Raw genomic sequence first — 16,058 nt, 5'->3', positions numbered from 1 at the left:
CTTTCCTGGGCCCTCCGACCCCGCCCCCTTGCGAAAGCTCCCTTCTCTCCCCACCCCTTTTTGAACCCTGCCAGGCACTCGGCCCCTCCCATTTAGAACCCAAAGCGTAGACCCTAGTCTTTTTAGAACTCTGGGACCAGGCCATGTCCTGAACCCCTTCCCCACAGCTTCAGAGACCAATGGCGCGGATGGGTGGGAAAGTAGAGAATCCTCTCTGGATCCTGAGAAAATGGGGGTTGGGGGGCTGTTCACTGTAGCGAGGGCCGGGCTCTAGGACCCAGCGGGCAAGTATGCCTGCCTCGCGCTTACCCCTCCCCCAAGCCGCCCCCTCCCCCCCACCCTTCTTCCAGTCTCCCACTCCCTCCCCCCTCGCCCCGGCTCCTGGTGCCCGTTTCTAGCGCCGCCGGAGCCTGCGAGGGAGCCGGAGAGAACAGGAGGAGGAGGAGGAGGAGGAGGAGGAGGAGGAGGCCACGTCGCCACCGCTCGGAGCCCGGCTGGAGCCTCCCAGGCAGGTGCCGAGGGGGGCGAGGGGGCGGGGGATGACAGACCTCCTGTCCTGTTGTGGGGGTGGCTGCACCTTCTGCCTACCTGGGCGCCCCCCAGATCCCGACTGGAAGGACAAGGGGGTGGGGGCCCCTATACTGCGCGGCAGCCATTTGGGGTACCAGTCTCCATTTGGGGGTCTGGACTTCCTCTGAGGACGCTCCATTCATAAATTTCCGTACTGGACCCCCACCATTGAGGAACTGTGGGGGGACCACTCCCCCCCGGGAAACGTGTGGGAAGCGTAGGGCACCCAGAAATTCTGGCGTCCCATCCCAGCCAGGCCCTGGGGGGGACCCCTGCCCTGTTTCTCTGCTTCACCTGTTGTCGGGGGAGGCGGGCGGACAAAGGAAGCAGCGTCACGTGACTGCTCATTCACAAAATCCCATCCCATTGAGAAAAGGGGGCTGGGGGCGCTGCTGCCGCCCCTTCCCCTACTGATGGGAGGGGGAAACCCAGCGTTCCGCAGGTGGGGGAAGGGGCTAGAGCTCGTTGCATGGGTCCCTACGTCTGGGACGCCAGGGTCCCAGCGCTAGGTGGTAGTGAGGGGCGGCTGGATGCTGATACCGATTACTGGGCGGAGGGCTACGTCTCCTGAGCTGGGGGGCGGGGTAAAATGGTTCTGAAGGATGCTGGGGCGGGGAGGAGGAGGAGGAGGGATCAATCCCCCTACCCCCACCCCGCCAGTCTCTTCCCTATGCCTTCCTTAGGCTGGGGCTTGAGGAAGCAGGCTTGATTTTTTGTGAATGAAATGCTCTCTCGATGTGTCTTGGTCGCCGGTTTCTGGCTTTCTATACCTCCATCTCCCTTTCGGTCTCTCTCTTGCCATTTCTGGTTCTCTCCCTGCTCCCTGACCATCTCCCGTTGCTGGGTGACTCAGTGAGCTTTGCATCCGGTCTCATTCATAAATCCGGGAAGGAGTGGGGGGAAGAGAGCCTGGGTTTCTCGCCCAGCCAGTGGCCTGGCGGCAGGGTGCGGAGGCAGTGTAGGGGGACTGGAGCTGAGTTGATGGGCTCTAAGAAAACACAGGCACCCCGCTGTGAGGGGGTACTATGGGTGGGGCAGTGAGTATGAGAAGGGAAGAGAAGGAGATGGGTTGATAGGGGATGAGCAGGAGGGGGAAGGGAAGTGGAAAACGAAGCTGTGGGATGCGGATGGGAAAGATGGGGAGAAGGAGAAAAAGTGGGTACGGAGAGAAGGGTAGATTTGGAGCAGGTAGGCATGGGAGAAAAAAGATGGCATGAGGAAGAAAGAAACCATGCTGGAAGAAGGTGGGTATGGGGGAAAAGGTGAAGGATGCAGTGGACCCGGATGTGAGAGACGAAGAGGGGCGATGAGGGCTGGAGGAACATCGAATGGGAGAGCAGGATTGGAGCTCACTGACTGTGTTGTCCCTGTCCCCCCACCTTCAGGTACATGGTTCGGGTCCGAGCTGTGGTGATGGCCCGAGATGACTCCAGTGGGGGCTGGCTGCCTGTGGGGGGCGGGGGCCTCAGCCAGGTGAGCGTATGTCGGGTCCGAGGGGCCAGGCCGGAGGGGGGGACCCGCCAGGGGCACTACGTCATCCACGGGGAGCGCCTCCGGGACCAGAAAGTGAGCCACCGTGGGACATGGGAGTAGGGTGGGGGGCCTGGGGAAATAGGGGAAATGGGGCTGGGAGTGCAGAGGTGAGGTCAGATCATCTCGGAATCTGGGAATCAAACCGGGATGTGGGATGGAGATTGGAGGTGAATATCTGTCCTATGGATAAGAATTGGGAGTTTCGGGAACATTTGGGGTGTTAAACAGGTCCTGTCCACTGCTGGGCTATCACAGCAGCCTCCTCACTGCTCCCTCCCCCACCTCAGTGTTCCACAGGGGCTCTGCTAACACCTGACTCACATCATATCCCTCCTCCGCTCAGAACCCTCCTGTGGCTCCATCTTGCTCAGAAATCCTCAACATGAGGCCCTACACCACTGGCCCCTGTCTGCCCTAAGTATATGGAGTCATTTGGCGGGGACCATCTGGAAATGTCAAATAGGGTTTATAATCCTATGTGTGGGTTCGGCAGGAATATTTTGGGCTGTCTAGCATGATTTGGAAGGACAGTGTTGCAGTTTCAGCTGGGGGTATAGTAGAAAGGTTCAGATGGTTTGCAGAAGCCCTGGTGAAGGGTTGCATTTCAGAGCAGGGGTCGGAAGGAACGAAGCAGGGGCATTTGAAATGGTGTGAGGGAATAACTATAGTGATGTTGGACAAGGACATGAGGGAACATCTAGGGTGTTGACCAGCATGTGAAGGGAAATTTGTGGGAGTTTGATAAGAATTTTTGGGATTGCATTTTAGGAGATTATTAAGGCATTAGAAGGGGATTAACAGTAATATTTTAAGGTATTCAATAAAGTTTGGGGAGTACTACTGAGTCAGAGGGAGGAATATTGGGTTGTCAGAAGGGGGCTAACTAATTTTTTGGGGCATTCAGTAAGATTTGGGGTTCCTATTGGGATATAAGAGGGCATATTGGAAAATGTAGGGATCAAGGGGGAGTATTGGTGTATCCGTGTTATGCTCAGTAAAATTGGGGAGTGGTATTGCAGTGCTGATCAGGGTTCAGGGGTACACCTAGGATTGAGAAATGAGGTTTGTGGGATGCTTGGGTATGCAGAGAGGCTGGGGGTGGAGGAGAAGTCCCAGGTGTGGCTGGAGGGGAGTGTCTGACCTGGCTTCTTCCTGCCCCTCAGACCACTTTAGAGTGTACCCTGAAGCCAGGCTTGGTTTACAACAAGGTGAACCCCATCTTCCATCACTGGAGCCTGGGTGACTGCAAGTTTGGGCTGACGTTTCAGAGTCCTGCAGAGGCTGATGAGTTCCAGAAGAGTCTGCTGGCTGCTCTGGCAGCACTGGGTCGAGGTGAGAGGTGCAGGTGGTGGGCACTGGGGGCTGGGGTGAAGGGGTGGGGGAAGCTGGGGCCCAGGGAGCTCATTCTCTGTCTCTCTCCCTGCCCAGGCTCGCTCACCCCCTCTTCCTCCTCCTCTTCCTCCTCCTCCTCCCCTTCCCAGGACACTGCAGAGACCCCCTGCCCTCTGACGGTGAGTCTCCAGGACCAGCTCTGCGGGGAGGGCAGGGGTTTATTTCTATTCCACAAACATTCTTGAGCACCTACTGTGTATCAGGCACCATGCTGCATGCTGGGGACAGAAATATGGGCCCAAACTATCAGTGTCGATTTGTTCTGAGTTATTCTAGTTTCTGTTCTCTGTTAATAGAACACATTTGCACATTCATTCAAGGGTATTTATTGAGCACCTTCAATAAGTAGTGTTTTAGGCACTGGGGATATATCAACAAAACAGTCCCTTTCCTCATGGAGCTTCTCTTCCAGAGTGCAAAAGCAGGAAATTTTAAAAAGATAAACTATAAAACTGAATAAATATGAAAAGCAAATGGATGAACAAATTAATGATAAGTCCAGCCTTTGAGTTACGCAGGGTACAAACTGTAATCATCCTCGGCTCCTCTTTTTTTATGCCCCTCATCTAATCTGTCAGTAAATATTGGCTCCACTTTCAAAATGATCAGACTCTGCCTCCAGCCTGGTACTGCCCAACCTCATCTTTCAACTGGACCATCTCACTAGCTTCTCATCGTCAACTGTGCCCCTCCTATCCCTACTGTCTGTTCCCCACACACAGCCAGAGAGACCCTATTGACATCTAAGTCAGATCATGGCCATCCTCCACTCAGAACCCTGCCAGGGCTCCAGCTCACTCAGGGTAAAGGGCAAATCCTTACAGTAGCACATAAGATCTCACATCATCTGGCTCCATTTTATTCTCCTTCTTGCTCACTCTGCTCCAGCCACACTGGCCTCCTCACTGTTACTCCAAAAGGGCAGGCACATTCCTGTCTCAGGGCCTTTGCACTGGCTGGCTCTTCTGTCTTAGAACACTCTTCCCTAAATTTCCACATGGCTCATTCCCTTATATCCCTCAGGGCTTTACATACATGTCACCTTTTCAGTGAGGCTCTCCCTGTGGATCTTATTTAAAATTGCAATCTCCCAATGTTCTTTATCCTGTTCTAATTTTTTCCCAGCTTCTAAGATATTTGTCTTATTTTGTTTCCTAATAGACAATTTTCTTAACTATTAGTTTATTGTCATTCTCCCTTGCTATGTCAGCTCCAGGAGGGCAAGGATCTTTTGTTGCTTTCTTGCTGCATCTCCAAGGCTTAAAACAGGGCCTGGTGTACAGTAAGTGTTCAGTAAAGATGTGTTGAATAAATTTATTGAATCAATAAATGCACAGAATGTCCGATGCGAATGGCACTTGCTGGGAATAGGGGGAGTTTCCTGAAAACACGGAGGAACAAAACTGGTTCCTTGGGCAGACAAAGGGGAGTCTCCCAGGGTAATGGGAGATGCAGGTGGGTCTATAAAAGTCACATAGAGTTCTCGATTATTGAGTGCTTACTCAGGAAAGATGCGGTGCATTCTATGCTCCATTTTACATCCTCACAACGGCCTCGGTGAGCCTGGCATGTTGTGGGTGCTCAATGAATGGGTATTGAAGATAATAAATGAATGAGGTAGGATTGATTTCCAGATTACAGAAAGGAAACCAAGGGTCTGGGAAGTGATGTTTCAGCTTGTAAAGGACAGAACTTGGTCTGGATGGGAAGGAACACATTCCAGGGGGGTGGAACTGCCCCAATAAAGGTGTGGTGGTGGGAATAAGGCAAGAAGGCAGCTGACTGGCCAAGGGAGAGGGCTTCTGAGAAGGATGAAGGATGATTTGATGTTCTGAAGGTTGGTGAGCTGAGCAGATAAGAAGAGGGGGTCAAATAATAACCATTTCCAGCTCTTCCTGAACTTCAGGCAAGTGTTATGCCCTTTACTGTGGATCCTACCCACAGCTTTATGAATAGACACTATTATGATCCTCATTTTACAGTGGAGGAAACTGAGGCTCAAAGAGATGAGCTCACTTGCAGGAGGTCACAAGCAGTCAGTGGCAGAGCCAGGCCTTGAACCCAGGCCTGTTTCACTGCAGAGCCCTCGGTCGCAATGGGAGGGGGTCTATGTGAGGGCATCGGCTGTGCCGGGGGTCCGGCTCTGAGGTCGCCAATCTCCCCCAGTCCCACGTGGACAGCGACTCCTCCTCCAGTCACAGCCGCCAGGAGACGCCTCCCACCACCTCGGCGGCAGCCCCCATCATCACGGTGGAGTCAGCTTCTGGCTTCGGGCCGGCCACGCCCCCCCAGCGCCGCCGCTCCTCCACTCAGGTGCGCCCTCCAACCCCCGGCGGAAATCTGGGTCTCCACATGGGGCGAGGTGCTGGGGTCCCGACGTGGGCAGGAGCTGAGGCTGCAGAGGGGTGAGAAACCACAAACAGATCCTAAGGGATGGCTGACCCGAGTTAATGGGGTGAGGGTGTTGGAGCTTGGAGGCCTAGGTTCCTTAAAGGGGAAGTTGGGGGAGGGCTTCCCGTGTCTCCTGCGCTCTTGATGATTTTGGAAAGTTCTGAATTCCTGAGGGGTTTGGGGGATGATTTGGACAGTGACTTCTCCCAGTATATTAGGGGGGTGCTGGTAAGAAAGGAAGGCGTTCTTCAGACTGCTTAATTCATGAGGTGGGGGTGCTCAGCATCCAAGATGGTTAAAGGGACCTGGGACCTGACTTGTAGTTCTCAAGGAGATGGCTGGGGTCCAGAACACCTGGATCTGAGCATAGAGGGGGCTGGGACTCCTGGATATTGAGAGAGGATAGGACCGGGAGCCTGGACTACTGGGTCCTAAAGGTGTGGGCTTGGTGCCTGGATTCTTCTGTCTGTCCCTAGATTTCCTCTGTTCCTGGGACAGGAATGGGCTGGGGAGTTGGAAATGTTTGTGCCTGACTCAGGCACTTAGGATCCCAGGACAGGATGCTCAATGAATGAAGCCTGTGTCCGGGTCTTGGGATTCTCCGGGCATCGGAGACTGGGATGGATTGAGATTGCAGCGGGATCTGTGTGGGGGACCACAGACCCCGCTAACCGGTTCTCCTCTCCCTTCGTCCTGCAGAACTACCCTCCGCTCCTACCGTTCACGGGAATTCCGGAGCCCTCAGAGCCCCTGGCCGGGCCAGGGGGCCCGGGTTGGGGCGGCCGCGGCTATGAGGATTACCGGCGCGCCGGGCCGCCCGCGCCCCTTGCCCTGTCCACCTGCGTCGTGCGCTTCGCCAAGACTGGCACGTTGAGGGGCGCAGCTCTGAGGCCCCCCGCCGCCCTACCGGCCCCTCTCACAGAGGCTGTGCCCCCAGCGCCTCCGGCTCGCCCACCCCCGGGCCCAGGCCCCGCCACGGCCCCGGCGCCCGCCAAGGCCTCCCCGGAGGCGGAGGAGGCAGCGCGCTGCGTACACTGCCGCACGCTCTTCCGCCGCCGAGCAGACGGGCGAGGTGGCCGCTGCGCGGAGGCCCCGGACCCAGGTCGCTTGCTGGTGCGCCGTCTCAGCTGCCTGTGGTGCGCCGAGAGCTTACTCTACCACTGCCTGTCGGACGCCGAGGGCGACTTCTCGGACCCGTGCGCCTGCGAGCCGGGCCACCCACGCCCCGCTGCGCGCTGGGCTGCGCTGGCTGCGCTCTCTCTAGCTGTGCCCTGCCTCTGCTGCTATGCGCCCCTGCGTGCCTGCCACTGGGTGGCGGCACGATGCGGCTGCGCTGGCTGCGGGGGTCGCCACGAGGAGGCAGCGCGGTGAGAATGGCCTAGTGGGTCCGGTCCCTGGACCAAGGACCCAAAACTGAGGATCCCGGACCCCGGACTCCATACAGACCCCCAAACCCAAACCTAGGCACACCCACAACTTGGAGCTCGAGTTTGGTTTGAGACCACAGACCTGGAACCTGGACCCAAACCTAGGATTGAAAGACCTCAGACCCAGCTTCAATGGGATCTGTCCAAGAGGTCCCAGGCACCTGAATCTGGCGTCCCCATCCCTTCTCCCTGACCTCTGGCCTAGACTGGAGATTCAAGGCATCCCAGGCTCCACACCTCAGGCAGGCCTGGGAGCCCATGGATCCCTGACAGAGGCAGGGCCCTGAACCCTCAGATTAACAGCCCCAGAATTAGTTAGGAGTTACCAATACCTGACGCTGCCTGTATACAGTTACTCCCAGATCTTGAGACCACAGGACCCAGAATCACCCTCAAATGGTCCCTAAATGCTCACCTAAAACCTGGGTCACCCATATCAGATATTCTTGTAGCCCCAGGACCCCTGAAACACCGAGCCCTCTTAAGACGCCATGAGTCCTTGCATATGCTCAGATGTTCTCTGACCAAAATGACTTGGGAGACCCATCTCAGAGCACTGCTCCTGTCCCACCAAGATCCAGATATCAGACTCCAAGATGCTTCAGAGCCAGGGATCAAAGGCCTCTATAGACCCACCAACCCCAAGCCAGTGTTCCCAGGAGCTTTGTGTCTCTTATGTAGGACTCTGAGGTGCCTAGTACCCCGATAGAGGACTAAAGGCCACTAACACCTCAGGGCCCAAGACACTGGTCCCAAGTCTTCAGCCCTCATGGACTTGGATTTCAAGCCCCAGAATGTCCTGGAATCTTTGGCTGCTTTGTACCCACAGATCCCCAATCTTCTAAAGGCTGGGAGCCCAGCTCCCAGGAGATGGGATGTTCATGACAATGCACCTCTGACTCCTTGTCCCCCAGCCTGAGTGACACCCAACGTGCTTTAGGAGCACTGGATCCAAGACCCCAAGGTGCCACTGACCTTCCAAATTCAGGGCTCAACATTGGGATTGTCCCTGACCCCAAGATCTTGGTCCCTTCCTGTCAGAGACAGATCTGAGGTGCTTCAGGACCCTAGCACCTCCAGATCTGATTTCTCTGGGCTGGAACCACTCTAGCCTGATACTCCCTGAGACCTGCTGCCCCTTGAGTCCTGCTATCCATAAGCCCCTGAAACCCCAAAGTCCCAGACTCTGGAATTCTAGTCCCAAGGGCCCCAGTCCAAGCCCCCAGCATCCCACAGAACAACCCCTTTACCCTAAGGGGAAAAACCCTACCATTCTGAGCTCATGTTCTGGATTCCAGGACCAATGAGAGCTCCCCAACTCCCATCTCTAGGACTCAGCATCACCACAGATGATTTTGCAGGCTGTTCACCAAGCAAAGGCCAAGGTGGTGAGTGGGGCTAGAATTCACACCTCATTCTGCTCGCCACACCGTGCCCTCAGAGGAAGGTGTGCCTTTTCTCTGAGTTACACAAAGGCAACTTTTGGGCTAGTTATGGCTCTGCTGGTCTCTCTCTCTCTCTCTCTCTCTCTCTCTCTCTCTCTCTCTCTCTCCACTACTCCACCCTCTACCCCCAGCCTTGTGGACTCTCCCCCAAGCCCAACCTTGAGCCCTAGCTCTTGTCCAAGCTTTTTATGTTCTAGTCGAAGCTTTTTATGTTCTGCCTTCCATTAACCCCTCCTCCATCTCAGAGTTGGGGATTGTTTCAGAAAGTTTGAAAGCTTGTTTCATGGCCCTCACACCCCTTTGGGGGCTGCTACAGTTTCTTTCCCCTTAGTGGACTGGAACTTCCAGAGTACCTCAAATATGATGGCCTGAATGGGGGGGTGGTCAAGGTCTTGGAGCAAGACAATCTCAGTGTTGTATGGGCTTGGGATCTGCATCTGGTCCCAAGCATCTGAAAATGTGCACTTACCTTTCTTCATTACCCAGACTTGATTGGCCTTGTGGGAGTTCAAGGGATAAGTCAAGGGGGCCAGAGGGATAGAGCCTTCTGTCACTCCTTTAAATTATTAACTATTACATCCGGAACCTGTGAGATTCAGCTCTCCCAAACCAGATACTGGAATGGGTGAGAGAAAAGGGGGGTGTCCCTCCCATCCCCACTCTACCCAGCTCTCATCACTGTCAGACCCACCAGAGCTGAGGGTGGAGGGCCTGGGGGCTGGGGATGCCTGGATCCCCATGCCCCTCTCTGTGCCTCGGTCTCCTCCCTTCCGTGGTGGGCGGGGGGGAAGCTCCATTCTTAACCTACCTCGTTTTGGGGAGGGGTGGGACAGGGGACCAGAGTGCTGTAAGGTGCTGTGGGATTTGCAGAAGAAGCAGTGGGGGCCGGGGGAAAGTTCCCCCGGCCCCCACCTCCCAGCACCACCTCCTCCCAGGTCTCCCAGTCCTGCTCCCTGCTGTTACCCACCTCTGATCCATGAATTCTCTTCATCACCCCCAAATCGGGTGCATGGAGGGCTGACCCTGGGAGCCAGGAAGACCTCAGACCCTGGAGCCCCCAGGCCCAATTTCCCAGCTGCTTGCCCCTCCGATTGGATGCTTGGCCCCCCCAGACGTTTATCTTCCTGATCTTGATTCCAAGCCAGTCTGTGATCTCAATATTGTTATTGTCAGTGCAGGCTGAAGTGGTGGGGGAGGATGGGGGCCAAAGACCCAGCCTTGTCATCGGGGGAGGAGGCATGAGGTATCTGCTCCAAGAAACATTATGACAAAGTCTCAGCCTGTGTTCTTTATTTGCATTGATGTGCCCTATCCACTCACCTTCCTGAACTACTAAAGAGTCTCCCACCCAATTCTTTCTTCATATCCTTTAGTCCTAAGCATACCCTCTAGCTGAATTTTATACATTTAGTTACTCAAGTACATTTATTGAACACCCATTATATGCCAAAGCCGTTCTAGACTTGGGATAAAACAGTGAACAGACAAAAATCATTTCTGACAAGGAGTTTATGAACTTTATAGTGAGAGAGACAAATGATATGTTAGAAACTATATGTACTACAGGGAAAAAGCGGAGATGGGGGATGAAGTCAATTTTAGCCAAGGTGGTCAGCTAGGCCTCACTGAAGAGCATTTGAAAAGTCCTGAGAAAGGTGAGGGAGTCCTGTGGATGTATATGGGAAGAGCATTGCAGGTAAAAGGAACAGTCAGTGTAAGGCCCGAGGGAAGAGTATGTCTGGTGAATCTGAGGGACATCAAGGGAGTGTTGAGGGAGGGAAGCAAGGAGGAAGGTACTTAGGAGATGAGGGCAGAGGTAACAGATCTGTGGGGACTTGCAAGCCATTATGTGGACTTTAGTGTTCACTCTGAAGGAGATGAAGCTACAGGAAGTCTCTAAGCATGGGAGGGATGTGTGACCTGACAGGTGTTCACAGGTTCCCTCTGGCTGTGGTGGAGAACAGACATGGGGTGGGTGAGAGCAGAGGAGGTGGGGAGAAGTGGGCAGATGCTGGCTCTGTTTTGAAGGTAGAGTTCACAGATTCAGATATGGGGTTCCGTACAGAGAAGTTAAGGTTATGACTCAAAGGTGTTTTTTTTTACATGACTTTATTGGGGAACAGTGTGTACTTCCAGGCCTTTTTTCCAAGTCAAGTTGTCCTTTCAATCTTAGTTATGGACGGTGCCGTTCAGCTTCAAGTTGTTGTCCTTTCAGTCCTAGTTGTGGAGGGCACAGCTCAGCTCCAGGTCCAGTTGCTGTTGCTAGTTGCAGGGGGCGCTGCCCACCATCCCTTGTGGGACTCGAGGAGTTGAACCTGCAACCTTGTGGTTGAGAGCCCACTGGCCCATGTGGGAATCGAACCAGAAGCCTTCAGAGTTAGGAGCATGGAGCTCTAACCGCCTGAGCCACCGGGCCGGCCCCGACTCAAAGGTTTTTGGCTTGAGCAATTTTTAATGTTTCATTAAGGTCAACAGATGTCCTCAGTACCCAGCCTTTGGGTAGACAAGACTGAGGAACCAGGTGAAGGACAGGCTCTGCCCCTGAGGAAATTCTGGCCTTTGTTGTTCCTTGAGGCTCAATGCCTTGCATACGCCTGCTCTCAGCAGAATTATCTAGGAACTACTAGAGACCAGAATAAGAGTCAGGAAGAGATTAAATCTGGAACAATTTTAACAGAGACAAAACAGTAATAGTAATAACAGTAATAGGTTAAGTGGTTAAAAACATGGACTTTGGGATGAGATCTGAATTTGAGTCCTGACCATGTACTCATCACTGTGACTTAGCCTCTCTGAGCCTCAGTTTTCTCCTGTTAAATGGGCATAAGATACTTAGCCCAGTGGCACACAGGAAATGCTCAATATATACTGTTATTCTTGAGTACCACCTGTGTCTACTAAGCACCTACATACAGGACTCTAATCCTCACAACTCCAACAGGTTAAGTACTATTATTAGCCCCATTATAGGATAGGAAGCAATTTGGAAGGGACACAGGTGGTGAGTGGTAGAGTCAAACCCTAACCCTTGTTGGCGCGACTCCTAGGGTGCAATCTCTTAATCACAACGGTATATTGCATCTGCTCCCTCTCTCAAAGGCCTGGGGAGGCAGAGGGGTGAATGCCCAAAAGGTGCATTGTGATCCATGAATAGAAGAGCCTCTGTTGGGGCGGTGTGAGGGTACACCGGGCTTTCTGGGTCCCTGACGTAATTCCAACCCTAAGTAAAAGGAGGAAACAAGTTTCTGGATTTGGAGCGGTGTTGGGAGAACACTTAGTCTAGGGTGCTTTAAGAAGAGAGGGCATCTGACGAAGGCTGAGAAAAGAAAACTGAAGGTGCTTCTACGTTGCAGCAGTAGCGACACCCGCTGGCTTGTCGCGGCAGCCGGGATTTACTGAACGCACGCTCTGGATGTACAGAACCCTAGGTTTTCCAGAGCCCTGACTGGTTACCCCAAGGGCGGCGTTCTAAGTTTCGGCAGGGCGAACCTGGGGCGGCTTCTGCCTCCTCCACCAATCGGGATGCCACAAGCCCTTCTTGAGAAGAGACTACTGGTCGGTTACGCGGGTGTGCGCACGCCGCTCCGGGGGCGGGACTTCCCTTCGGCCGGTAGGGGGCGCTCGGCTAGCCAAGAGGAGACGCTTTCATGGAGGGGGAGGAGGCCCGGGCGCGGGAGGGGGCCGCTGTGGCTCGGGACCTGCTGGCCCTGGGGTAAGGAGGGGCGGAGTATGGCTGGTGGAGGGGCAGGAAGAAACAGATTTGCCCTCAGAAATTCTTACTGACCTTCCCCGCCCCTTCTCGCTGCCTCGGCCCCGCCGCAGGTATGAGGGTTTCCCAGGGACGGCGGCGCTGGGCCCCTTGTGCCCAGACTTCAGGGCGCTGTGCGCGCGGCTGATGGCGGAGCTGGAGACTCTGGGTGCCCTGAAGCGGGAGCGAGAGGAGGGCGCGGAGGTGCTGAGCCTCAGCGATGGTAGGTGTGGAGTGGGAGGCCCGGAGGGGTGGAGCCCGCGTGCCGCCGCCGCGCCCTGACGCCTCCCTCCTCCCGCAGGCCCCAGCACCGAGGAGGAATTCCTGCGACAGTTGGCCAGCCTGCTGCGGGTGCTGCACTGCCCGGACCGCGCGCTCTGCGGCGGAGACTGCGCGACAGCGCTGCGGGAACCGGGGGCGTGCTTGCGCCTGCTGCGTGAGCCCGGGGCGGGCCTAGGCAGCGGAAGTGGGAGAGGCTTTAGTCTCTAGGGTGGGCAGGCTCAGCACATTGAGGTGGAACCAGGGTCTCCGAGGAGGCGTGGTCAGATGTTAAGTCCGGCGGGAGGGGCAGAGGTGGGTGGGGTCAGGATCTTGGGGCGGGCTTAAGAGTCTGAGGTGGGCGTGGTTAAAATTTTGATGGGAGGGTCTTGAAGCACAAGTGGGTTGGGTTAAGATGCTGGACCAGTGGTTCTCAAGTGGGCGGGGTCCGAAGTCCGAGTTGGGGTCTGGGTCTCGAAGTGGGTGGAGCTTATCCTGGAAATAGAGCCAGAGTTCTAGGTGGGCGGAACTAGAAATAAGGTTTTGAAGCCGCTGGAGCTTTTTGACCCCGGTGGGTGGGCTGGCAGCCCTCCTTAATTGCACTGCTCCCTTTCCCTACTTTTAGGCTTTCTCTGCACCGAGCTCCAGGCTGCCCGTCTCCTCCGCCTGCGTTCCTCGCTGGATCCCAGTCTGGCAGCACTGCCGCCTGGTGGAAAAGAGGCAGAGGAGGGAGCTGGCATGGTCCAGGAACTCATCCTTACCCTCCAAGCCCTAGGGCTGCCCAGACCCACTCCGGGGACGCCCGCCAGCCGGCTGCTGTGGGAGTTGCATGCCAAGGTAGAGAGCGGGAGTCCTCTCTGCTCCTGGGACACCCCACCTTCCTTGTAGGGGAAGATCTCTCTCTCTAAAAGCGGTTCTGAGAGGAGTGCCCCAGCCACTGCTTTTTTCCTAGAGCTGTGGCCACCATTCTTGATTGCGTGGCGTGGATCCTCAGGGCCAATGGGGAACTGTGGTCCACGGAGGGTCTTTAACAGTTTATGTCCAATCAGCCTCAGACTCCTTCTCCCATCAGATCTCAGAGCTACTGCCTTCCCTGCCTCCAGGGGCACTGCAGCCCCTCCTCAGCTACTCGCTGGACGCACCCAGATGGGTAAGACTGTATGGCTGTTTGCAAACAGTGTCTTCATCCAGAGATAGGAGTTAGGGGGGACTCCTGGCATGACCAAGACATTTCTCCCCAGGAAGCATTGGAGTCTCTGTGCCAAAGCCTGAGAGATCAGTACTGCTGCCGCCGCTGCCTTCTCCTCAAGCGCTTAGACCTCACAACATCTGCTTTCCACTGGAGTGATCGGGCAGAGGTGTGGGCAAAGGTCCCTGGCAGGAGCAGAGAGGCCCAGTGGTGGGAGCTACAGCTACAGAGAGGAGGAATGAGGGCCAAGAATATTACCCTCTTGCAGGTTCTGAAGCCCAGTGCATTGTAGAATCTTGTGAGGTTTGGGGCTCTAGAATCTCAGGGCCCCCAGGGCATTCTAGAATTTCCCAGCTCTGTGTTGGGAGTGTCTTCAGAGATATTTAGAAATGAGGGAAGTGAGGCCCTGAGTGGGGAAGAGATGCTTCCAAAATAAGAGATCCCATCTAGATTGCCTCTTGGCCACCTTCTGCATCTCTCCCTACTCTCGCTACCAGGCCCAAGGGGAGGCCATGAAGGCAGTGCTGATCCCAGTTCGAGAGGCTCTGACCCCAGAATCAGATATCTCCATTGCACACATCCTGGCTGCCCGAGCTGACCTATCTCGTCTTGTCCCAGCCACGAGCAAGGCTGCCCGCCAAGGGACCTGCTGTGCCATCAACAAGGTGGGCACCTGGGAGTGGCGAGGGGGCCCAGCATCCTTGGCCTTTAAACTATCCTTTCAACCTCTGCCCTGGCCCAGCCTTGTCCTCTCCTGCCTGGGTTCCTGGTCTGTGGTCTCGTCACCTCTAATCCACCCTTTCCGTACGGCAGTTAGGATATTTCTAATTCAGAAATCTGACCATGTCTCTCCCTAGCTCAGAACTCTCCAGTGGCTGCCCAATGCCTTCAAAACAAAGTCCAACTGAGCCCCTGCCCACTTCTCCAGCTTTGGCTTAAAATCCTCCATCACCACCTCACCCTGTCTATTGTATTAGTGTTTAGCCATTTTGAAAGCAGAAACACCCAGTTTAAATGATTACGTATTTAGCCTTGTACCTCTCTGTTTAAATAATCTTATGTGAATGAGTATTAGGGAATACAGCCTAGCAAAGCAAAGAGTGAGGCAAGATTTAAAATATATGTATGTATACATATTTGCTTTAAGGGAATATAGTAAGTAAATAATACAGGTGATGCACAAGCGATGGATAGTTAGGGGAAAAAAACACTGGTTTGCTGGAAATGTTATAGAGTCCCAGTTATGGAATAGACAAAAGTTGAAGTGTCCTTGTTAATATTGGTGGGGACTTGGACCTCTGCCATCACTCTTCTAGTTCCCTCTTGCTGAGGCCTCTGGAACCCAGTTTGAAAGTTCCAGGCCTGTGTCTTCCACCAGTCCAGCATCCCCAGCCCCAACTGTACCCAGAATCAACATCTGCCCTTTCTTTTTCAACCTCATGCTGTTACCTTGGTTCTCTGGCCCCCTTGTCCAAGTTATTTTCTTTTTCTGAAACTCAAGTCTAATCCACTCTTAGGTGCTCATGGGCAACGTGCCAGATCGAGGGGGTCGCCCAAATGAGCTGGAGGCTCCCATGCCCACCTGGCAAAGCAGAAGAGAGGATGGAGGCGGGAGGAAAGCAGGCCGCCAGTACTGGGGCCGCAAGAAGAAGAAGAAGTAAAGGGGGACCGGTGGTTGAGACAGGGATCCCCTATGAGATGCTGACACCATTGATAATCTCGGGGATTCAGTTTGAGGGCTTCTCTTGGCACCTGGCAGCCAGGTCCCACATCCTGTTCCTGAGGCCCCAGATGTATTCTCCCTCATCCACCACTCAACACAAGGACCATGGAAAATAAATTTAATTTATGACAGCTGTAGGACCTGTCTCTGTGGGGGCCAGGTCAGGGGTGCTCGGGTTTTAGGAGGGGTAGGGGATCTCTGTCCCTTGGGTCCGAACAGGCCTCTGGTACTCTGACCCCCAAAGTCCTTTGCTCTTTAGCAACACATCTTTCCCTTCTTGTGGGCATGGGAATGAGACATGCAGGCATTGGATAAACATCAGTACCCACCATGTGCCAGCCCTGTTCTAGGCACTGGGGATACTGCAATGAAAGGTGCAGAT

General features: G+C 54.6%; 2 protein-coding genes across 9 annotated transcripts; both read left to right on the top strand.

Annotated features, from left to right (window-relative positions):
- Positions 1-374: 374 nt before the first annotated feature.
- Positions 375-10,036, top strand: SPRED3 (sprouty related EVH1 domain containing 3). 6 transcript variants are annotated; one of them, XM_074314392.1, is made up of 6 exons: positions 375-508; positions 1,956-2,043; positions 3,267-3,435; positions 3,532-3,614; positions 5,662-5,808; positions 6,586-10,036. In XM_074314392.1, exons 2-6 carry the CDS (start codon positions 1,960-1,962, stop codon positions 7,255-7,257), a joined length of 1,155 nt encoding a protein of 384 aa, XP_074170493.1. In that variant the 5' UTR covers positions 375-508; positions 1,956-1,959; the 3' UTR covers positions 7,258-10,036. The 6 variants fall into 6 exon arrangements, with proteins under 6 accessions (XP_074170493.1, XP_019607068.1, XP_074170494.1 ...); XM_019751509.2 differs by having other exon boundaries at positions 1,956-2,136; XM_074314393.1 differs by having other exon boundaries at positions 388-512.
- A 1,933-nt stretch (positions 10,037-11,969) lies between these two features.
- Positions 11,970-15,807, top strand: FAM98C (family with sequence similarity 98 member C). Of its 3 annotated transcripts, none has more exons than XM_019751338.2 (8): positions 11,970-12,470; positions 12,581-12,729; positions 12,808-12,942; positions 13,390-13,601; positions 13,837-13,914; positions 14,006-14,122; positions 14,448-14,618; positions 15,471-15,807. In XM_019751338.2, exons 1-8 carry the CDS (start codon positions 12,406-12,408, stop codon positions 15,612-15,614), a joined length of 1,071 nt encoding a protein of 356 aa, XP_019606897.2. In that variant the 5' UTR covers positions 11,970-12,405; the 3' UTR covers positions 15,615-15,807. The 3 variants fall into 3 exon arrangements, with proteins under 3 accessions (XP_019606897.2, XP_019606896.2, XP_019606898.2); XM_019751337.2 differs by having other exon boundaries at positions 11,971-12,470; positions 14,006-14,134; positions 14,451-14,618; XM_019751339.2 differs by having other exon boundaries at positions 11,975-12,470; positions 14,451-14,618.
- The last annotated feature ends 251 nt before the right edge of the window (positions 15,808-16,058 follow it).

Source organism: Rhinolophus sinicus, linkage group LG11 (assembly GCF_036562045.2).
Source record: "Rhinolophus sinicus isolate RSC01 linkage group LG11, ASM3656204v1, whole genome shotgun sequence".
In the NCBI taxonomy this organism is placed as follows: Eukaryota; Metazoa; Chordata; class Mammalia; order Chiroptera; family Rhinolophidae; genus Rhinolophus; species Rhinolophus sinicus.
This window is presented reverse-complemented; position numbering and strand designations above follow the sequence as displayed.

Excerpts from the sequence above, each read along its gene's own strand:
- FAM98C (XM_019751337.2), top strand. The coding sequence starts at position 12,406 with ATGGAGGGGGAGGAGGCCCGGGCGCGGGAGGGGGCCGCTGTGGCTCGG. Across the intron at positions 12,730-12,807 it reads GGTGCTGAGCCTCAGCGATG|GCCCCAGCACCGAGGAGGAA; the intron begins GTAGGTGTGGAG and ends CTCCTCCCGCAG. Across the intron at positions 13,915-14,005 it reads CGCTGGACGCACCCAGATGG|GAAGCATTGGAGTCTCTGTG; the intron begins GTAAGACTGTAT and ends ATTTCTCCCCAG.
- SPRED3 (XM_019751508.2), top strand. The coding sequence starts at position 1,765 with ATGGGAGAAAAAAGATGGCATGAGGAAGAAAGAAACCATGCTGGAAGA. Across the intron at positions 3,436-3,531 it reads TCTGGCAGCACTGGGTCGAG|GCTCGCTCACCCCCTCTTCC; the intron begins GTGAGAGGTGCA and ends CTCCCTGCCCAG. Across the intron at positions 3,615-5,661 it reads AGACCCCCTGCCCTCTGACG|TCCCACGTGGACAGCGACTC; the intron begins GTGAGTCTCCAG and ends AATCTCCCCCAG.